At 48.6% G+C, this 23,495-nt stretch overlaps 1 protein-coding gene across 2 annotated transcripts in view; it reads right to left on the bottom strand.

The window, feature by feature from the left end:
* RNF216 (ring finger protein 216) overlaps window positions 1-23,495 on the bottom strand; it is a 147,035-nt gene that overhangs the window by 19,742 nt on the left and 103,798 nt on the right. For both annotated transcript variants that reach the window (XM_049638961.1, XM_049638960.1), the window contains exons 14-15: window positions 8,217-8,314; window positions 348-570 (exon numbers count right to left, since the gene is read on the bottom strand). In XM_049638961.1, the coding sequence (XP_049494918.1) occupies window positions 348-570; window positions 8,217-8,314 (321 nt within the window). The remainder of the gene's footprint in view (window positions 1-347; window positions 571-8,216; window positions 8,315-23,495) is intronic.

The raw sequence follows: 23,495 nt of genomic DNA, 5'->3' as shown, positions 1-23,495 counted from the left end.
TTTTTTTAGGGTTATCTCTGACAGGTTTTGGTATCAGCCTTATGCTTTATACACAAATACGTAAAACTACCTTTACTTTTCTATGCTCTGGGATTTGTTTTAGATGGCACAGAAACATTTTATTCCCTGAAGGACTGTAAGACTCTGCCTACAAACTGGGCATGCTGCTTTCTTGAGGAGTTGCTTTTTAATTACTTTCTCATTTTCTCCCCGTGGTCATTGGTCTATGTAATTTCCTATCTTTCCAGAAGTCCCAATGAGTTATGTATATATAAAATCCCTTTTCAGTATGTCATCTTACCACGATTGCCCCCTACAAAGCAACAGGCAGCCATGCATTCACTTACGGTGGGGTCGGTCCAGAGAGAGCATCTTGAACACTCCTGGCAAGGAGCTCCCGGTGAGCGAGGATGCTGGCAGAAATGGTCATAGCCGTTGATGGACACTCGACAGAGGTAGCACATTTGGGCGCCACAGCGGCAAGACATGCGGTTGCAGCCTTCGGATTTGATGAGGCCGGTCCCACACTTGTGGCATTTCCTGATGCGGGCTGCCGTCATTTTTTCCTCACTGAGAAGAGAACACATGAGAGGAGACAGCAGGGAAGATGACAGGAAGAGAAAAGCGCTGTGGCCACTAAGTCCGTTTTCCCACAGGGGACCGCCTAGCCCTTCTAGTGACACCTGGAGAGTGCAAAGAACCTCTGCTTTGGAGTCGATAACTACGTTCGGTTTAGTAGTTATGTGACCCTGGGTAAATCCCACAACCGCTCGGAGACTCAGTTGCTTCATTTTTAGATTAGGAAAGCCCAGCTGCCTCCATCACGTTTTGAGGATTATTAGGTATGGATATCAAGTACCCTGGCACAGCAGCTGGCACCAGCATTTGGAAACTGCTTATTCTGCTTGTTATAGGCCTAAAGCAGAGAAAACGCAAGGTCTTCCTAAATATGTGTTTTCTTTTTTTTTTTTTTTTTTAAATTTTTTTTTTTCAACGTTTTTAATTTATCTTTGGGACAGAGAGAGACAGAGCATGAACGGGGGAGGGGCAGAGAGAGAGGGAGACACAGAATCGGAAACAGGCTCCAGGCTCCGAGCCATCGGCCCAGAGCCCGACGCGGGGCTCGAACTCACGGACCGCGAGATCGTGACCTGGCTGAAGTCGGACGCTTAACCGACTGCGCCATCCAGGCGCCCCCTAAATATGTGTTTTCTATAAACAAAGCTGGTTCGCGAAGAGCCAGTGGGCCTAAACCTGAGTTGCAGAGACACCTTCGGTTTTGAATACTCAGTGTGGGGTGGGGAGACACAGGTGGGGACAATCCAGCAACCGGTTCATAACCTCTTCCTGTTGACAGGGCCCATCTCCACGTCAAAATCCCACATCCCGAGACTCCCTTGTAGCGAGGGGATCTGCATGCATAGGAGTCGATTCTGGCCAACGGAAGCTACTTCTTTCCAGAAGCACTCTACCTGATCTGGAGAGGCAGGGGACTAGAGCCGAAATGACACATCTTGGCTCTTTGCCAAGAGCTGGCACTGTTGGACTAGTTTCTTCCGCAGTGCAGTGTTCCTAACTCTAAAATGACACTTGCCACCTTGGCCTGTGACTGTTGATGTGTCTGTCCTCCTCTACTGAGTTGAGTTCTTCAAAGGTATTAAAAGGCACGCCTACGGAGACGAGGGAAGGCAGGAAGGACTCCAAGAGTGGACAGCCCCAAAGCTGGACTTGCCCCACTGCTCTGAGCCCTCCTCTTTCTTCCAAGCGGGAACCCAGAATGGTGACCAGGGAACTGCTTCCCTGAAAAGACTCAACAGTCTGGGCAGGAGTTCTGATCTGTAGCCTCTCTCCTAACACTGAGAAAATAGCCATCTTCCTCCCAGGGCTCCCAGTGTATCTGCTAAGTGAGGGAAGCCAGGTGAGTCTGGGGGCAGGCAGGTGTTTTTAATTACTGATATCCAGAAGACTGTCATAGTTTGCTCCTTAGAAGCCAGATCATGTGCTTAAGAATAGAAAAATGAATTAGGAAATTGGCTGCTATTCATTTAGGTCTAATTTTGAAAGGCCCCAAATGCAGGAAAGCTCCGGCTTGAAAAGAATTTAAACCCAGTTCAAGTCACAGAAGAATAAATGATTTCTAAGCGTCGCTGAATAGGAAACATCGTCAAGGAGACAAAGTTTAAATGAAGTGAATTTGTTATTGTCAACTTGATAATACAGCACACATGTTCATGAATTCAGTTACTCGGCAACTGTGAAGACATTTCTCAATGCTCCATGTTAAGACTTACAAGGTTCTGATGCAAATGTTTCCAATATAAAAACCTGTGACCAAAACACAAGTGCAATTCTCTACGCGCAAACTTTTTGTCTAAGATCGCCTCCGAGGCTGCTGTGTGGCTTCGAGCTGTCATGCTCTGGTGGCCTGGGGCGGGCTGGCTGGCTTCTTCCCTGGGTAGCTGCTATGGCTGTAGTGTGGGAGAAGAGCGGATGAAAGAACCCAGGTTACACAGCCCTTTCCTGAAAGCTTGGGAAGAAGGCGCACATTTATTTGCTTGCTCTGTTCCACCGTGCTATCAGTCACCAAAGTAACGGTGGATATGGTAGGGGAGAAAAGGCACTCCCAGACGAATGGAGGAGCACACAGGGCACACCGCACACCATGGCTCTGATGTTCAAACAGCTGTTCCACACGGCAGGAAGGTCCGTTCGAGGCCTTCGTTTTTGCAATCATAACAATAGTAAGAGGTAGGGCCAGTCCCCGTTAACTTTTCCTACACCAAACAGAGACTGCTCTTATGGCTTGTGGCGATTTGTTCAGTAACACGAAAGTGCAAACTGGGATGAGGAGACATCAGTTGATTCTTTTGGGATTAGAGCGATTTGGGAACTGGATTCTAAACGAGGCAGGAAACAAACATCCCCACAGGATGTGTTTCTGGGCAGGACAGGAAGAGCAGCCGGAGCTGCAGCCGTGTCTGCTGACCTTGTGCTCAAACAGGAAGGTTCACTGCCGCCTCTACAAAAATGATCTAGACCCCCCTCTACATAACTGATCTAGACCCTACAGCTCCATGATTGTTTACCTGCACCATGTTGAAGTATGTTGGGAATTTGGGAGCTGTCGTCATTTTTGGTGGCACATACCGTTCAAAATGTTAGATGGTTTTCCTTTGCAAATGTGTGTATGGATTTCTTTTATTGTGACAAAACGCACATAAAATTTCCATTTTAGCTATTTTAAAATCCAGAGGCATTTAGTATATCCCAATGATGTGCAACCATCACTGCCATCTAGTTCCAGGCCATTTTCATCATCCCCCCCAAAAACTCCGTACGTACGAAGCAGGTCACTCCCCGCGCCCTCCTTTCCCTGCACCCCCTCATCTGTCTCTGTCTCCAACTGACTGGTCTTATTCTTCACACAGGCAAATATCCACATGTCTAAGGACCGCTCAGACACATGGAACGATGCGAGGGTGGCCTTCCGTGCCTGGCTCCTCTCACTGAGGAGGCTTCTGAGGTTGCGGCACGGATGTTCATCCTGTTCTTACGGCTGAGTAAGAATCCCATTCTATGGCGTACTGAACTCCGTTTACTGTTCATCAGTTGAAGGACATCTGGGCTGTTTTCACCTTTGGCTACTGTGGATAGTGCTGCCAGGAACATTCACGTACAAGTTGGAATACCCGTCCCGTCTCGTACCACTTATTATGCTGTATTTTATGATTCAGCAACAGTAAACTGCTTATAATTCCCGGTGTGTACCCTGCCGTTGCTTATTTTTGACACTAGGCAACTGGCACGATTCCCTGGCCCTCTGGTCCGTGGAGTAAGGGCTATGCGGTGGGGAAAGGAAGTGGAAGCCCTCGGAGGACCCCCTCTCTACAGAAAGTACCACCAGATTCCTCCGGGCATCTTTGAGATTGGTGCCATCATCGAAGACTTCAAAGGTACAGCGGTACTGATTCTCAACACACCTCCTATTGTTTCGGTTTGGCCTGTACAGACAGTGGGGCTTTGAGAACGTTACTGTATTGTAGGTACTTGTATGGAGAATGTGCATTACTGTGACTCATCAGGTGCTGCCTGTAACTGTAGCCGCTGTTCCAGATGTCATTTCTTACCAGAGCAAATACACACAGCCTCTGGCAACCGGTATGTAGCTACTGATCTGAAAAACACTTTCTCTGTCTGATACGCAGAGAATACCAGAAGCAGTTGGCAAGGACCTCGATCATCTGTGGTCCAACAGGACAATACAGTGGTCTTCTATTCAAAAGACAGGCAGATAGAACCTGGGTGACCAGGAAGCAGCAGGTACTCTAGGATACATTAATATGGTAGGTGAGTGCTAGGAGGCGGGAGATCAGTCCCTTCAAACTACAGAGATCTGTAATCTCTACGACACGCTGGCAGTCTGGAGGTCAGGCGTGTGTATTATGCCGTTCCCTCCAAAGTCAAGCACATGGTACCTTATCTTGTATCCCCTACCATGAAGAAAGAAGTCGGACATCTGGGAGGTCTTTCCGGATTTTGGAATTAACATATGATCACGTTTGGAATTAACGTATGATCATACTTGGGTGTGCCACTCTGATTTAGGCTGATAAAAAAGGCTTCCAGGTTTAAGTAGGGCCCAGACCAAGAGAGGCTTTCCAGTTGTTACTGGATGCAGTGGTGCTCCAATCTAGGTCAGACCAAGACCTCGAATGGAGCCGGAGGCAGGAACTGACAGGACGTCGGGGTGGAGGTTCTGCTTTGAAAAGTAACCAGCTATTCTCTTGCTAAGAAACACTTCCTGGCCTGTGACCAAGTCCTGGAGCAGTCCCCGGGCCCGGGCCCGGGCCGGGGGCACTGACAGTCGGTTTACGGAGCTGGGCAGTGCTCCGTCACCAACTGCAAGTGGAACACATGACCTGAGAAAGTCCCAATGCAAGAAGTTACCTGTGTAAGTGCTTTGTGTCATGTTTGTGAACTAGGGCCTTCTGCTTACACGTTCGCGTGCGCACACACACAGGCACAGTGAACACTTACGGAAGATTTACGGGGCCAGAATCACGCTAGGCACTTGAGCACTTTCATCTCCGTGAGAAGCAGACACAAGTACGCTCTGTACCATACAAATGAAGAAACCGAGGCACAGAATGATGAAGAAATTTGTTCAAGGTTCTTAACTACTGCTATCCACAGCGAGCACTCGATAAATCTGTACTGACTTCATCAAGAAGACATCCTTCTTAGGGGTAAAAGCCCAGATGGCAACAACAGAAAACTTCGGCTTCTCCCAATCCAAACCAGACGTAACTTGTCCACAGTAATCAGAACAAATTCTGGGGGGAGATGGCTCATAAACTGGCTGAAAGACAACTCCAAAGGAGAAATTTAGAATGTTCTTGGCAATAGCACAACTACTAGACTAAGTATACAGCCTGACAAGATGATTACTTTCAAGAAAGAGTAATTTTTGACATGTTCATCACTTTAAGGCCATGCCACTGGTCAGCTGGTGGCCGCTCGGAATTATAAACGCTGGCAGACAGGATTTGAGGAATCAACGCTAGACTTTTCTAGTTGGAGGGGCATTTCTGGTATCATGTCAGTTTTCTTTCATTGCCATAGACGTAATCCCATCTGGGGATAAGGGCCATGCTTCTGCCCACTACAGTCTACCCTCCGGCCTCCAGATTCAGAGCCACCCTACACCCTTACGACCACCTCAAACCAAGACCCCAAAGGTCTCATCCGCCATAGCATCAGCTCTAAGTCCCAAATCTCACCGTCTAAATCAAGTTCAGGTGAAGACGAGACATGATTTGGGGACACACTTCTGCTGAGATGGCTGAGGGGGGGGGGTGATGCCTGGGTTTCTTGGAAGCTCCTGGGTCTGACTGAAGGGATCCGAAGGGTCCCTCCCTCGAGCCTTTGCGTGACTGAAGACTCCGACGTTTGGCACACTTCCTTGGTTTTCTCTCCAGGAGCATGTGTTTTCTGACGATGAACATCTTGATTTTGGGGTCTTTTGTCACCTGGACGGGATGGGAATTTCAGAAACAATCAAATCCCGTTTCTGACCCCCAATCTCTCCTTCTGCTTGCACTTTCCTCTCTCCAGGGCTCGCCCTGTGGGTCCTCTCAGCTCCATGTCCAGACGCATGGTCTTCACCCTCTGCTTTCGGCACGACCGCAGGGAAGCCGGCTGAGCCTCTTGCCGCTGACACGAGCACACGTTCCGCCCTGACTTCTGGGTCCTCACCAGCAGGCCTTTACGGCCAAAGGGACGCGAGAGGTCTGTTCACTGAAGTTTCAAGTATTCTCCAGGACAATTCTGGTTTTGTCCACGGTGCTCCTCACTTGCTTCTGAGCCCTCAAGGGTGAGGTTTCTGAAGTCCGTATTTCGACCACTTGAAGGCAGTCTGGGCTTTTTCTCTATCGTGCTTTTGCAAGATGCCTCCGGCCTGTATCCGTTGACCGATTCCAAACCCACTCGCACAACTTCTATGTATCTGTTATAGCCGCACTCTACTTCCGGCCCCCAAATCCGTGTCAGTTTTCTACTGCTGCTGTGACAAGGCATGTCACGTTATTAGCTCACTGTAACACAACTGCATTATTTTGTAGTTCTGCAGGGCAGAAGTCCAGCACGGGTCTCCTCAGAAGAACACCAAGGTGTCACTGGGCTAGGTCACCTACTCCAGGACAGAATCTGTTTGCTGTTCACGTGGGCTGTCAGCGGATTCCTTCTTTGGGGCGGCAGGGCGGAGCTCCTGTTTTCTTACTGGCTGCACACTGAAGGTTGCTCCCTGCTTCTAGAAACGGCCACGTGCCTTGGCTCAAGGCCACCTTCCTCCATCTCCAAAGTCGGAGGCAGGAGGTGGAGTCTTTTCACATCTCTCCAAGTCCGTCACTACACCTCTAGCTGACCACAGAAAAGCTTTCTGCTTTCAAGGAGCCCTGGGATTAGACTGGGCTCACCTGGATAATCCACGATCATCTCCCCACCTCAAGGTCCATAACCTTAATCACATCTGGAAAATCCCTTTCGCCATGCCACAGGTTCCAGAGATTAGGGCAGGGCCATCTCTGGGGGTCATCATTCTGTCCACCAAATTTGTGGTAAAGAACACAGTTGGAAAACCATTTGCTTAGATTTAAAACCCTGCTATGCACCACCTACTACCTGAGTGACCATGTGCAAGTCACTTGGGCTCTGTGCCTTAGTTGTATCGTTCAGTAAAATGAGGATAATACCACCTACCTGTGGTAGAAACTCAGAGACTGTTAACTGCCCCAAACGGTCATTTCCTACTTCATTTTCTTGGTAACAAAACCCACTCTTCACCCTTCAAATTTAAGTTGGACATAAAATCACCCAGCTAGACATTATATATGGTGTCTGCTGTGAAGCTAGGTGGTGGCCACGTGACTCAGTCTAGACCAATAGGGCAGGAGCAGTCTAGACCAACAGGGCAGGAGCAGAAGTCACACACACACACGTGTGCATCTTATAACTTAAAAGCTGCCTGCCTGGCAGCTTGTCTCTTTCTCCTTTGCTGTGGACTGGAGTGCAAATGTGGCTGCAACCCCGCCACAACCATGCAGATGAGAATACCACCTTAGGGAACGGTGAAGCAATGTGATAAAGGAACCTGGTCTCTGAACGACCTCATGGGATAGATCTGTGTGGCAAGACTGGACTATTATATGAGAGAGAAATGGACTTCTGTATTATTTAACTCAACGTATTTAATGAGTTAATATCTGTAAAGTGCTCAGCCACATAGGGAGTGCTAAAGAGTCCCAGTGCTGATTATTAACTGACTGCATTATATCGCATTCTGGAGGCTGTAATTCTGCTTAGTGTCTCAGGCTACCAGTATCCTATAGGAAACATGGATACAAGCAACATTAGTGCAATCTAATCCAGCTAAAATGTGTTACTACTTATTTATTCAGATTATACGGAGAAGAGGAACTAACATTTACTGAATTCGCACGTGCTGGGCATTTACTGTATCACATCTGACTCCAGGACCAGCTCCATGAGGCTCAAGAGGTGAGGAACCAGAGGGAGGTGAGGTCACTTCCTGAGATCACTCTATACTGGGGTGGCCTGAGAGCCTACTCTTCACACGATCCTCACTGTCCCCTGACAAAGGGCAGGCTGATGGGGGGGCGGAGGGCCCGTCGTAAGCCCCCCGGAACGAGGTCACTCACATAGACGTTCGGTACTTGATGTCATCTTTCTCTGCCAGCTCTTCACAGGTGAGGCCATTGTGCTCCTTCCAGAGTCCCTGACACTTCCTACAGGTTTCCTGGGGATAAAGGAGAGACACAAAGACAGCTCCTGGTGAGGACACACCACACAAGTTTCTGTTCTACAACAGGAAATGCGAAACGAGCTTCACGTGGCTTGAGTTCTTTCTGAGGATGATTTCTAAAGACATTTCTCAACGGAAAAGGTAAGAACCATTAGGAGAAAGCACGGCGAAGATTTCTTTTCCTTAGATTAAAAAACCAAAAAAAGTGTCCCCCCATCACCCAAATTGTGTAAGGCCTTCTACAATGTCAGGAGCCACCTGAAAAACAACAACAGCAAACAAAAACCACAGCAGACAGACTTATGTGAAATCGGGTTTTTACAAATAAAATCCCGGCAGCTGCCTCAGCGCAGGGCCTGTTTGGGTCTCAGAGGTTTCAGTAAACCCTACGCCCAGGGTTCCAGTGCTGCTCTGGCAAAGGAATACTTCTGCTGAACTGATGAAAGGTCTGGATTAGGATCACTAGGGATCCTTAATTAAGGGAGATACTCCCTCAGTCATCCCTCACTCACAAATACAAATATCAACCTCCACAGCTTAGCCTCATTGATAAAGGTGAATTTTAAAAAATTACTACTTTTTACTCTAGGAGGCTTTATAGTTTACAAAATACTCATCTGTGTCAGAAACGATCTCACATCTATAACAAGAATTTAAAGGAACATTAATCCAATTACATTTCCATCAAGTGGAAATTACAGCCTTAACATGTACAATAGGAGAAGATGGTACTGTCCCCAGCTTTAACTGGGGACCCGATCCAGTTTGGGGGCGGGGCGGGGCGGGGCGGGGCGGGGCGGTGGTGGTGAAAGCTTGAGGCAATGGAGCCTGACTTCTGAAAGATGAGTCAAGGGTAGCAAAGAACACCAATCTAGACAGAGAATAGAAAGAGAATACTCTGGCAGGTGAGGCTGGGCAAGTCTGGTTCCTGTGGTTGGACCGCAGAGAGGAAAAACAGGCTGGGAGAAGCCTGCAGGGACCGGTCTGCGTAGACGCGACCATCAGTTTGACCTCTGTCCTAAGAGCACCAGGAAGGCATCAAAAGGTATCAAGCATGGAAGCAACGTGGTCAGGTTTGTGGTTTAAAAGATCTCTGTGTGTGGAAAACACACTGGAGAGAGGAAAGAGTGGACATGCCAAACGACCCAACACAGAGCCCGAGAAGGCCCAGAACAAGGAGGTAGGTGAGGATGGGAAGGAATGTTGACTGACTGGAGAGAAATTCAGGAAGGTGTCAAGGATGAGGTCTTAGTTTCCGGTCTGTACAACCCAAGACAGAGATGGAGCCTGGCAACAATGGAAAAGGTCTGGCTTGGCCTTTTGTGGGACCCCACCGGCAATGTCAGGCGGTCAGCTGGGTGTAAATGTTCAGCATTTGGGAGTGGCTGGGCTAGAGGTCGCCAGGAGACGTACTAGACTTTATCTTTAAAAATTTTTTTAAATGTTTATTTATTTTTGAGACAGAGACAGAGTGTGAGCAGGGGAAGGGCAGAGAGAGAGGGAGACACAGAATCGGAAGCAGGCTCCAGGCTCTGAGCTGTCAGCACAGAGCCCGACGCGGGGCTTGAACCCACAAACCGCGAGATCATGACCTGAGCCAAAGTCAGACGCTTAACCGAATGAACCACTCAGGTGCCCTTAGATTATATCTTGACGTCAATTCTAGAAACATCTCCCACTGCTGTACTCCCCACTTACTACTGAATTTTCTCCAACACATGCTGCTCAAATGACTCAACAAGGCAGAGAACAGTATGTACAGTACAGACACGGTACATAACAAAGGTAGTGGGGGGAGAATATAGCGACACATCAAGTCAACCTGAAGAGTTACCTAAGAAATTGGTAGCACCGATTGTCCCAAGTGGCTGGAAGGCAGGGGTGAAGACTTCTTACTGCAAGCTCTTTTCACCTTTTGAATCTTATACCGTATAAATGTACTGTCTAATAAAAAAATGAGTAGCATTTAAAAAGAGACAGAGAGTGAAATGAAGTGGGCTGCTCGGGGAGCTGAGAACGTGGACAGCCCCTTTGGTAGATGTTGTAAATGGGCTCCAATCAGTGGAAGGGGGTGGGTGGAAGGAGGGAGGAGCTGATCAGAAATTCACTATTACACGCCGCTGCTTCTAAGGGATGCAGTGTTCTCTGTTCCCCTACCTACATTCCCCGCCAGTGAACAAAGGCTAAATCAGTAATGACTTAATTACTAAACACCAAAATGCAAAGCAGCCCCAAACCCATTTTTAAAAGACCTTGTGCCTGACTATTCTGGGAAACTGAAGGATAAACAACAGCTGGAGAATAGATGAGCTGGTATCTGGATCCTAACCTTCAAAACAATACTAACCTAGCCACCCACCAGGAACAACAGCTTGACAACAATGTGCGGCCTTTAGACAGCGCTTTTCAGCATTCTCGGTGATGCAGTTATTAATTCATGGGACCTTCTTTGTAAGGAAGAACCCATTTTCTAGGTGAGACACTGTCCTGGCCAAATGGAGTCCGTCGTGAACGGTCATACACATGATAGGACACCACCACCACTCACTTCTAAAATCACAGCGGTTCTCCTGCAGCTCCAGAGGCAGATTTCCTGCCACGGTGCTTCTCACTGAAGGGCCCAGGGTTCCCAGAGGATAAAACTGAAATGTCTTTGGAAGAGACCAGCGAGGCATTGAAACCCATAATTAAAATAAGGCGAGAGAAAAGCAGTTTGGGTAGATTTAACATTTGGAGCTGTGTTGTTTCTTTAAAATTTTTTTTTTCAACGTTTTTTTATTTATTTTTGGGACAGAGAGAGACAGAGCATGAACGGGGGAGGGGCAGAGAGAGAGGGAGACACAGAATCGGAAGCAGGCTCCAGGCTCCGAGCCATCGGCCCAGAGCCTGACGCGGGGCTCGAACTCACGGACCGCGAGATCGTGACCTGGCTGAAGTCGGAGGCTTAACCGACTGCGCCTCCCAGGCGCCCCATGTGTTGTTTCTTTAAAATGTATCTTCTCTTCTAAACACAACATGTATTTCACCGAATAGTAATTCTCTCCTCTCAAGCGCGGCTCGGCTTCGTTCTCAGACTCGACAAATGCTTAAACAATATTAGGCAGGAGAAATATTCTTGATCGCTTCTGACACAAGGATAATTATGTTCTTCAAAGTGAGGTTAATGAGAACGTCCCAAGGACCACTGTGGAAAGCAGAGTACTCTGCCATGTTAACTTCAAAACTCGAAGGACAAGCGTATCCTGGCTATCAAATCTAACCGGAGACCATGCTCTCCGTCACCTGCGTGCATTTTCGTATCAGGAGGAAAAGGTGACTTCATCATCATCCCAATATAACAAAGAAGGTGGCTCCTTCCTTCTGAACGAGGAGGGCACCCACACACCGATGCAGTCAGTAAGGACTGCTATTCCATCTGTGTTCTTCACGGCCTCGGAGAGATTTCTGGTTAAGTTTTCTGTTGCCCTTTCGTCCTCAAGATGCATCGACCTGTTCTGACTACTCACTGAGGCCTCAACTCTGCTGTACAAAGAAAACACTCCAGAGCCTCCCTTCAACCACTTTCTGCTGCTTCGGTAATGTTTTACGGGCAAGGCAGAAGATTAAGCTTGGTTTCAGATGACCCTGTCAGGGAACTGAGAGTTCGTCAACACAAACAGCTTCCTCAAAGAGCAGCCAACACCGTCCCTGGTCGTCACCTCGTCTACGCACAGCAAGGCTTCCTGATGCTGGCGAAGAACCCGAGAGAAGATAAGACCAAGAGTCCAAGTCACTAGACCCTGCCTTTGTCATTCGCTGCCCTCCAGGCCTCTTCGGAATTTGCCCGGCTCTCCGTGTACCTTGCATCTCACTTGTGGGCCTTCCAGCCTGGTCCAGAAAGTGGAATACAGTAGAAACTGCTCACTTATTTTTAAATGGTTGTCCAGTGAAACTTCTAGATCTACCCTCCAGAGTGGAGAAGTTGCTGACCCAGATACGGAGCATTAGGCTGTGGCCAACTCAAACAGAATCCTTGCATCTCAAGCTGCTTTGCTATCTCAGGCACTCCCAAAAATGCTGGATCTGGAAATTCCCAAACCACCCCCCCTTTTCTTTTTTAAATGTTTGTTTATTTTTGAGAGAGAGAGAGAGAGAGAGAGAGAGAGAGAGAGAGAGAGAGACAGAGTGTGAGTGGGGGAGGAGCAGGGAGAGAGGGAGACACAGAATCCAAAGCAGGGTCCAGTCTCCGAGCTGTCAGCACAGAGCCCGACGCGGGGCTTGAACCCACAAACTGTGAGATCGTGACCTGAGTTGAAGTCGGACGCTCAACCAACTGACCCACCCAGGCGCCCCACTCCCAAACCCCTTAATGCAGAAGATGAGGCCCGGGTACCTGACTATTCACAAATCCTTAGCAAACAACTCCAGCAGCCAAAGGGCCACCTGCGTTCAGGCCACAATGTCTCTCAGCCGTCAAGGTTACCAGTTTTCCCCACCTCCAGGTCCAAATGACACACGGACCAAGTCCAGGCAAGAACCTGATTTTAAGACAGGAAAACAGACAATGAGACTGATGTTGGAACCCTTGAGAATCAATAATGGCTGGCAAACTCAAAGCTCAGCAGAATTGGGGCCTTTCCTTCCTTTAACTGAGGAAATCCGAGAACTTCTATTTTTCCCAGGGTAAGGATGCACACGGTCTCTCGAGGAAGTCAGATATGTAGCAAGCCAAGCGGAGCAGAGTGGAGTTAAGCGTTAATAGGGCGCTCGTGCACACACGAGATGGCAAAGAGGGGGAGGAACTAGGTCAGACAAGGGTTCTTTGAGGAGTGGGCATCTTCACAGGACTGAATAAAACAAGTATCACGAGTTATGAGAACACCCAGGCAACCAATACAGTACTACTCCTATTGGGACTGACACCTGTCTGTGAAGTGCCCTTCGCAGCTACAGCAGCCGTCAACGCCAAGTATCTGAAGTGCAGAACCAGATCCCCAAACGTTTCAACTAAGAAACACACTTAATATGTTAATATTTTAATGCACACAAAAGGATTCACATCATTCTATAAAATTATTTGAGTAGGCTTTCATCCCACCGTCTTAAATTTTCTGTATTGAAGCATGCTTTGCAATATATGTCACAACAGTAGCACTCACACACACTTTGTAAACATACATACACCAGGGGGGGTTTCTGCTCTACACCATCCTTCTGAGGCAGTGAGCAATCACAATGTTGTACATCTCCTGCTCTATATACTGGAAGGTCACGGAAGGGATCGAGACAGGGCAGCAGCAATCTGTCCGGGGGCTTGTGTTTCAGAAAGCTTTCATGAATGGCAGAAGCTAGACGAGAGGCGGGAGGATGGCTGAGCAACAACTGGAAGAGTCCACGGGAAAGAGGAGGGCGAGAGAAACCTGCAGTGGATTCTGGGGTTCTGTGACAACCTATGACAACCCTGGGCCGGTGGAAGCATGAATCTGGTCGGACCAGGTGATGCAGGAGCAGCAGACGTGAGTGAGGGTGGGAGGCAGAGGTGAGAATGTAAGTTTAATTAGAAAAAAATTGTATTTAAGTGTTTCTTTTAACATTTATTGATTTCTGTGAGACAGAGAAGGAGTGGGAGAGGGACAGGGAGAGGGGGAGACACAGAATCCGAAGCAGGCTCCAGGCTCTGAGCTGGCAGCACAGAGTCTGATGCGGGGCTGGAACTTACGGACCACAAGATAGTGACCGGAGCTGAGGTCAGATGCTTAATTGACTGAGCCACCCAGGTGCCCCAATGTAAGTTTAATTTTAAACTAGCTTATTTATTCACTCTTTTTAAAAGTAATTTTTTAAGAGATTTTATTAAAATATTTAAATTTATTTTGAGAGACAGAGAGAGCGAGCGAGGGAGCATGGGGTAGGGGCAGAGAGAGAGAGGGAGAGAGAGAATCCCCAGCAGGCTTTGCACTCAGAGCCTGATGTGGGGCTCAAATTCACAAACCATGAGATCATGACCTGAGCTGAAGTCGGACGCTTAACCGACTGAGCCACCCAGGCATCCCAAACATTTTTTTTAAAAGCAGGCTTCATGCCCACCATGGAGCCCAATGTGGGGCTTGAACTCACCACCCTGAGATCAAGACCTGAGCTGAGATCAAGAGGATGCATAACTGACTGAGCTACCCAGGCACCCCTTCACTCAATACTGGCTGAACTGTTCTCACTTGTCATATGCTGAGATGCTGGGGACAGCAATAGGCAAGTCAGACTCTACCTTTCCTTTCATCCTTTTTTTTTTTTTTTTTTTAAAAATTTTTTTTTTTTTTAAAAAAAAAAAATTTTTTTTTTTAACGTTTATTTATTTTTGAGACAGAGAAAGAGCATGAACGGGGGAGGGGCAGAGAGAGAGGGAGACACAGAACTGGAAGCAGCCTCCAGGCTCTGAGCCATCAGCCCAGAGCCTGACGCGGGGCTCGAACTCACGGTCCGTGAGATCGTGACCTGAGCTGAAGTCGGACGCTCAACCGACTGAGCCACCCAGGCGCCCCAACGTTTTATTTATTTTTGAGAGAGAGAGAGACAGAGCATGAACGGGGGAGGGGCAGAGAGAGAGGGAGACACAGAATCAGAAGCAGGCTCCAGGCTCTGAGCCATCAGCTCAGAGCCCGACGCGGGGCTCGAACTCACGGACCGCGAGATCGTGACCTGAGCTGAAGTCGGACGCTTAACCGACTGAGCCACCCAGGCGCCCCCTTTTTTTTTTTTTAAAGTAATCTCTACACTCAATGTGGGGCTTGACCTCAGGACCCTGAGATCAAGACTCACAGGCTCCAGTTGGGCACCCCATTACCTTCTTGAAGCATACGTTCTAGTGAAGGAGAGAAATCTGGGGCAAACAGGGATCTGGGGCGACTACGACAGCAATGGGAACATTTCAGAAGAATAGCACTGGGTGCAGTGAGCGTGAAATAGCACTTACGTTAGCCTGGAGATCAGGAAAGCCTTTTTGAGGATGTGACACTGAAGCACAGCCCTGCAGGGTGTGCAGATTTAGCCAGGTATGGGGGAAGGGTGTTCCAGGCAGAGGGAAGGGGTATGTGAAGGCCTGACGCAGGAGAGGACCTGTCTCACTGGAGGAGCACAGTGGAAGCTGGTACGGCTGGAGCTCAAAGGGCAGGGCCGAATGGCCAGTGAATCCTGCTTCCTGCTGCAGGCATGGAGTCGAGAAGGAAGAGTCTGGAAAGCTGGGGCATGGGTGGGAAATGCAATGATTCGACTTACATTCTCTTCAGTTGATTTATTTATTTTGAGAAACAGAGAGGGGGAGAGAGAATCCCAAGCAGACTCCACAATGACAGCGCAGAGCCAGACATGGGGTTTGAACTCATGGACCTCGAGATCATGGCCTGAGCCTAAATCGAGAGCTGGAAGCTCAACTGACTGAGCCACCCAGGGGTCCCTTGACTTACCTTTTCAAAAGCTCATGCTGGCTGCACAGGCAGGGAATGGCTCCTGGGGGTGGGGACGAGGATGTAGGACCCTGCAGCAGCCTCCTCACTAAAGTTAGGGCCAAGTACATAACTTCTAGGGGGACAAGCCCTAGAGTGTGGATTTGATTCTTGGCCAGACTTCCTTCCCAGCCCTCTACAAATAAGGCTATGACCTACTTCCTGAAACAGGCTGCCAACAATGAGCCGACCTGGCAGGGGTGAGGCTGGCCTGTGATTGGGGAAATGGCACCAGGCCTATCTTTCCTTGTTAGGAATAAGAGAATCGCTTTTCCAACATCTCTTCAAGAAGAGACTTTAAGAAGTGGATTTTCAGCTTTGTGTCTTTAGATAAGCTTCCCATTGAAATGTCTGTATGGAAGGGGGGAAAAAAAAAGGGAGCGTTTTTTTTTTTTTTTTTTTTTTTAAAGACTTCATGTTTTGCAAGTATTCTCAGGGCGCCTGGGTGGCTCAATTGGTTGAGCGTCTGCCTCTAGATTTCGACTCAGGTCACGATCTCATGGTTTGTGAGTTCGAGCGCCATGTCGGGTTCCGCACTGACAGCATGGAGCCTCCTTGGGATTCTCTCTCTCCCTCTCTCTCCTCCCCTCCTATCTCTCTCTTTCTCTCAAAAAAAAAAAAAAAAAAAAAAAAAAGTATTCTTTACACCCAACGTGGGGCTCAAACCCAAAACCCGAACATAAAGAGTCACGTGCTCTACTGACTGAGCCAGCCAGGTGCCTAGGAAGGGAGCATCTTTAAACACACGTCCTGAGCTCACACACCCCTCCTGCTGCCCCGCGTCACCGGCTCAAACTCCAAACCAGTACAGGGTGCTTCAGACCCATGTCACTCAGTCTTCACGGCAATAAGGGAAGTATGGACCGTCAGGTCGCCATTCTTTTCCGTAGAGTAGGCAAGAAAAGGAAGGCTGAGGGAGGCAAATTCACTTGTTTAAGGTTTTGGAGCCACGGACTCAGTCCGCTTGATTCCAAGTCCACTTGCTCTTTCCACGCCGTTCTCACTGCCTGCCAGCTCGGGGCCTGCCAGCAAGAACAGGTCATTGTTTAGTGGAAAACCCGAGGGCACAAGGGTATGAGACAAGCCCTGAGGTTACAATGGGCATCTTGTGTGAGAGCAGATGAAAGGGCGGCCAGGCCCCGAGGGGCAGGCGGTGCGACAGGGCTGATAACCAGCTGCAGCTGCTTCCCCGTGCCTCCCCGAGGCTGGGAATGACCCAGCAGGGGCAGGATGTGCTAGGAGCGAACCCGAGGACACCATTTCTTAACGATAATGACAGGAACCTGCTAGTCACAGCGAACTCAGACGGGACACATGCGAGGAAGTAGCTTTTCCTGCGACCTCTGGCCAGCTGCACGGCTGCGGGGGCACAGAAGGACGCGGGCTGTTAGACTGCCGTTAGACATGCAGACAGGTTCCGTGTGAGCATTCCACAGTAGAACCACGCATCGCTACTTGGTCCTTCCGTCACCCAGTCCCTGGGCCTTTATTTAAAAGAAAAAAATTTTTAATGTTGATTTATTTTTGAGAGAGACCGAGCATGAGTGGGGGAGGGGCGGAGAAGGAGACAGAATCTGAAGCAGGCTCCAAGCTCTGAGCTGTCAGCACAGAGCCCGATGTGGGGCTCGAACCCATGAGCTGTAAGATCATGACCTGAGCTGAAGTGGGGCGCTTAACCGATTCGGCCACCCAGGCGCCCCTCCCCTAATGCCCTGGGCCCTTATTTGTAAGTACTTGCCCCTCACTTCCCTGAAGGTGGCCATGACGATGATGTACGAAGACTTGCTAATGACAGCGCCCGAGACCATCATACCGCCGTATCTGCTCTGGGGGAAGGTTTGTTCCCAGTGACACTGGTGAGGGAGACAAGTTCTGTACTGAAAGGAACGATGACACTCCCCCTTCCGTCCCCTGCCCCCTTCAGTAAACACCTCCTGAGACAGCGAGGCTGCCACCTCGACCAGGCTCTATTCTCAGCAAAGGGATCAGTGGACAAATGAGGTCGCTGCTCCTTACGGTCTCCGCTCCGACCGACAAGTAGATAAACATCCACTCTGCAGGAAGACCGTGAAGAACACACAGGGCACAAGCGGGGGCGGGGAGACTGCCATTTTACACTGGGGTGAAGGATGCCGGCTGGTGCTCAGGTGGCGATCCAGTCTGAACCCGAAGGGGATCTAGCAGAGTGGAAGCAAGGGAGTGGAATGACCTGGGACAGCAGGAAAGGCGCTCAGAGAAGCAGCCCCCGGGGGCTTCGTGGCTGATCCTGAGCCAGCACCCAGGGCCAGCACGGTCGGCCTCCTGTCAGGACACACACCTGACACCCTCGACCTCGCAATGCGCTGCCTGCGTGTCCTTTTTCTTCTGGCCACGCCTACCCATCAGTTCTCATCTCAAACGCTAGGGGCTCTGGGCGACCCAAATGACCTGGGCGAGAGTTGGCACTCTTTCCCTGGACTCCTCGAGCACTTGGCTCCCACTCTATCACAGCTCTTTTAAGTGTCTCGTAATTATCTGATTACATCACATCTCCAAGGAGCCAAGCACTCCTTGCAGGCAAAGACTACGCTCTGCTGATCACTACGGACGGACTCGGAACGGAGGATTCAATCAATCTGTTCAAAAAACAGCACCCTTTGAACGCCTACTTCGTGCCACACGGGGATGTACTGGTGAGTAAGCCAGCAGATTTCTGGATCACAAGGTGCTTACAGCCTACCGCGCTGTCTCAGGTGTCTCTGGATTTCCAGGACCATGCGCTAAGTCTGAGCCACGCGAGGGAGTGAGCGCACGAAAAAACCTCAGACGAAGGCTGTCAATACAAGGCACGTTCCCCTTTATGCAGAGTTACAAACACACCTCCCACCCTTACTCCTGGGACTTCTGCATTTTATATGTGAAAAAGGCATTTGAGGGGCGCCTGGGTGGCGCAGTCGGTTAAGCGTCAGACTTCAGCCAGGTCACGATCTCGCGGTCCGTGAGTTCGAGCCCCGCGTCGGGCTCTGGGCTGATGGCTCGGAGCCCGGAGCCTGCTTCCGATTCTGTGTCTCCCTCTCCCTCTGCCCCTCCACCGTTCATGCTCTCTCTCTGTCCCAAAAATAAATAAAAAACGTTGAAAAAAAGAAAAAGGCATTTGAAATCTCTTAGTAAACGGATTCCCTTCCCCCAAAGAACATTATCTCCTCCCTATCAGGTCTTCATATTTATAATCATGCAAAATACAATGATGAGTTTATGAGAAAATCAAGTTATATACAATATACTTTCAGAGGGTGCCTGGCTTGCTCAGCCGGTAGAGTACACAACTCTTGAACTCCGGATCATGAGTTCAAGGCCCATGCTGGGTACAGAGCTCACTTAACAAGAATCAATGTTATATATATATAAAAAAACCTTTCAGGTTGTGTCACCGCAGCTTGTGCCTTAAGGATACAGGTTGTGTCTTTCTTACAGAGGCTCCTTTCCTTGCTCCCCCAATTCCCTTTACCAATCCAATGCACAAAACTGTCACGATCAGTTATTCCCAAGGAGCTAATGGCCAAATGCCTGCGGATGGTGCCTGAGAAAGTCCCGAATCTCTGAATTCCAAGGTGCTTCGTTGGCTTTAACCTACAGCCTCAACATGTAGAAACAGATAGCTCTTCATTTCGGACAAGAGGTGCTTCACTAACAGTAGTGCCTACTAACTCGTTGCACCTTTGAGAACCTCTCTGGTTGAAAGTCAGGACCGAAAAATCAGTCCGCCGCGCTCTCTCCCTCTCCCACCCAGGGCTCTCGTCGGTTAGCACCTGAGGTCAGACCGCAGGTTCCTCTGGCCCCCAGCCACCAGAACAAGACGGTCTAGTCTGCCTGGGTCCATTTTTCTTAAAGGGCAAAAGAAATGTGAGCATTAATTCTTTTAATGATGTCCTGTAATTACCTGATTACATCACATCCCCACATGGAGCCAAGCTCACCTTGCAGCCATTTCTCTTCCCCTCAAAGTAACAATCCCTGAGGCAGAAGAACGTTCTTTTCTTTTCTTTCTTTCTTTTTTAAAGTTTATTTATTTTGAGAGAGGGAGAGAGAGGGAGAATGAGGGAGAGAGAGAGGAGAGAGAGACAGATGAACAGAGGAAGGGCAGAGAGAATCCCAAGTGGGCTGGCTCCATGCTGACGCGGGGCTCATTCTCACTCACACACTGTGAGATCATGAACTGAAATCAAGAGTCAGACGCTTCAACAACTTGAGCCACACAGGCGCCCAGAACCTTTTGATTTCTAAACGCAGAAATTCAAATCTGGGCATGGCCAGGTGACAGCTCTAGGCAACATTACTGAGGAAGAGACTTCTTCGGGAAAGATTGCACACTGTTCTTACTTTTTGATGGTTATACATACAGACACTAAATTAATTTTCAAAAAAATGTGTGCCCTGGATGCATACCCTCCCATTTCTAGATACAGAAGCAGACTTTGAAAAAAGAAATCACTAGGGGTACCTGGCTGGCTCAGTCGGTGGAGTGTGCAACTCTTGATCTTGGGGTGTGGGTGTTGATAAAACTTAAAAAATAAAATCTTAAAAAAGGGGGAAAAAAAGGAAAAACAATCTCTAAACCTCACTCCCGTAGATTGGAAAGAAGCCAAGCATTCCTCTCCTTTAGGTTCATTTAGGATTAGGTGACAAACTGGAATGGGGGACTTCAAATTTGGTTTCTGTACCAATGCTGCCCCCTAGGGATAAAGGTTAAAAAGGCACCAAGACTTGCAGAGATGCATGCTGCCGAGGACAGGGGAATGCTTGAGAAATTCACACGGGGAAAAACCATCTACATTATGACCACAGCGCCTACATTTTATTCTACTACGGACACCAGAGTTCTAAGATAAAGTGATATGTAAATGCTGCCTAGCATGTAAGTTTAATTTTACCAGAATAACCATAAACAAAAATACCAATTCCCTTATAGAGTTATTCAAATACTGAGGACTGCTTCTCTCGAATGTCCATTTAACAGAATCACTGGGATGGTATCAGCAACACCCAGGGCAATGTCAGGAGGTGGGCGTTTACGTAGAAATTTGGAGACAAATAGGTGAGCTCCTACTAGGTACTATGACTACTGCTCTGGGCGCTGGGGAACAAAATGAAAAAATATGACCCTCCACCTTCATGGGAGCTACTGGAGACAATGTCACATAAAATACATATAGGACATGATTTTAGGTGCTAAGGAGAAAATTACAGGAAGGAAGAATAGTCTGGGGGTGCTGAGGTGCAGAGATCGTTCCCAATTATAAAGCAGGTGGTTGGGGAAGGGCTCTCTGAGAAGGCGTATTTAAACAAAGATGAGAGAAGGTGAGAAAGCGAGCCTCGTGATGTCTGGAGAAAGCGTTCCAGGTCACTGGAACAGCAAGGAGTGTGGAGGGAACAACAGAAAGAGTGGGGTGTCTGGGGCCTGGGAGGTAATGACACAGACTGTGGCTTATACCCAGAGTAAAGAGAGGTTGAGTTGAGGATTCTCTCTACAAGGACCTGAGCAGGTTAAGTCCCAAAGAACCCTATCTGCCAGCACCCCTTTCATGGAGAGCTCTGCTGCTCTGAGCCACCTCTCTCCCAGGGCCCTGCCTTAGAGAGGGCTGATGGGCAGCAGGGCAGGGGCTGTGACTAAGCCCAGTCCAAAGGGGCTTGCTCATAGCACAGTGCAACAATACAAGTTCGTGCAACCGAAGTTACTTATAGCTATGATTTTCATACTATAAATTGCAACCCACTGTTGGGTTATGAAACCATTTTAGTAGATTATGGCCAGTGTTTATTTGTTCACTTTTAAAAAATTTTTTATTTAAAAAAATTTTTTTTTATGTTTATTTATTTTTGAGACAGAGAGAGACAGAGCATGAACAGGGGAGGGTCAGAGAGAGAAGGAGACACAGAATCCAAAATGGGCACCAGGCTCTGAGCTGTCAGCACAGAGCCCGACGCGGGGCTCGAACTCACGGACTGCGAGATCATGACCTGGGCTGAAGTCGGACGCTCAACAGACTGAGCCACCCAGGCGCCCCTTATTTGTTCACTTTTTTGAAGTTTATTTTATTTTTGAGAGAGAGCACGTGTGTGAGTAAGGGAGAGACGGGGGTAGGATGGACAGAGGATCTGAAGCGGGTTCTGTGCTGACAGCAGAGAGCCTGATTCAGGGCTCGAACTCACAGACCATGAAATCATGACCTGAGCCGAAATTGGATGCTTAACCTCCTGAAGCACCCAGGTGCCCTTTTTTTCTTTTTTAAAAATGTTTTGAATCTTTATTTATTTTTGAGAGAGAGAGAGAGAGAGACAGTGTTAGCACAGAGCCCAAGGTGAGGCTTGAACTCACCAAGTGCGAGATCTGAGCCACCGAGGTGCCCCTTTTTCTTTAAAAAAAAAAAAAAAAAAAAAAAAAAAAAAAAATCTTTATTTATTTTGAGAGGGAGGGGGGGGGAGGAGAGAGAGAGAAAGAGAGAAGGAGGGAGGGAATGAGCGGGGGAGGGGCAGAGAGAGGGAGAGAATGAATCCCAAGCAGGCTCCACGCGGTCGGCACGGAGCCCGACTGGCGGCTTGATCTCATGAATGGTAAGATCATGACCTGAGCTGAAATCAAGAGTTGGACGCTTCACCAACTGAGCCACCCAGGCACCCCTTGTTTATTTTTCAAACTAGAACAGAAAAGAAGATACTAGAGTTCATACCAAATGTCAGGCACAGGTTTTGTAAAATCACTGTTCTGGTTACATACATGTAAGTTATTTACATACATATTGGTTTTATGGTCAAATATATTCTTATTATAGATCACAGTCAAAACAGATGGAAAGCCATTAACTTATGATTATTACAACTTTTCTAAAAAAAGTTTAAGGGTTGAGAGAGGCTCTTTCTCATAATAGAAATTCCTAGGAAACACTGTCAGGAACTTAAAAATGGCCCCATCTCCGCTTTACCTCGCAGATAACGCTTTTATAGAGAGGAACATCGCAGAACAGCAGGCTTCATCAGGGCTCAGAGCAAAGTAATGTATTAGGAAGTGATGGATCTAATAACAGATTATTTCAAACTGTCAAAGATAAACACTGCTAGGACACGGGGGGAAACAAGCCCAATACATCTCCTCTTTGCTCAATGCAAGTGTTACTTCTGGGCTTTCTGGTGCTTCTGGGGATCGTGGCCCGGCAGGAGCTGCCAGCAAAGCCAGCTCTTCCCTGCTTGGACTCCAAAGTCATCAAGTCCCGGAAGAGAGGCGCCCGATTTCAGGAAAAGCCAAAGACCCATTTCCTACAATACGCTTTGGACCGCATCTATGTTTTCATGTCGTTAGCTAACTGGGCAGGGGTGCTGGGGGAGGCAGGCGATAAAAATAAAGGCCCTCACAGCCCAGCACTCAGAGAGGTCAGCTTTGCCCTCAGCATTAACATGAGAAATGCCACATATTCTCCGGGGAAGACAGACGAGCGGCAGAAGAGCTCAAGGAGCAACACGGCGGATCGCACAGGACGGGCGACCAAAAAGAGCGTTCCAGTCTCATGAGCAGCTCCAACTAATCGAGGAGCGGGAAGATGTGCCTGCGTTACCAGAGGTTAGAAAAAGGGGAAATCGGGAATGTGCCAGCCCGACCCCCACTCTGAGGGAGAGGCGACTGCACTGGCCAGCCCAAGCATCTCTGGCCCTGTCACAGCTACCAT

The sequence above is a fragment of the Panthera uncia genome, chromosome E3, assembly GCF_023721935.1.
Source record: "Panthera uncia isolate 11264 chromosome E3, Puncia_PCG_1.0, whole genome shotgun sequence".
Taxonomy (NCBI): domain Eukaryota; kingdom Metazoa; phylum Chordata; class Mammalia; order Carnivora; family Felidae; genus Panthera; species Panthera uncia.
Note: the sequence above shows the minus strand (reverse complement) of the source record. Positions and strands in the feature narration are given on the sequence as shown.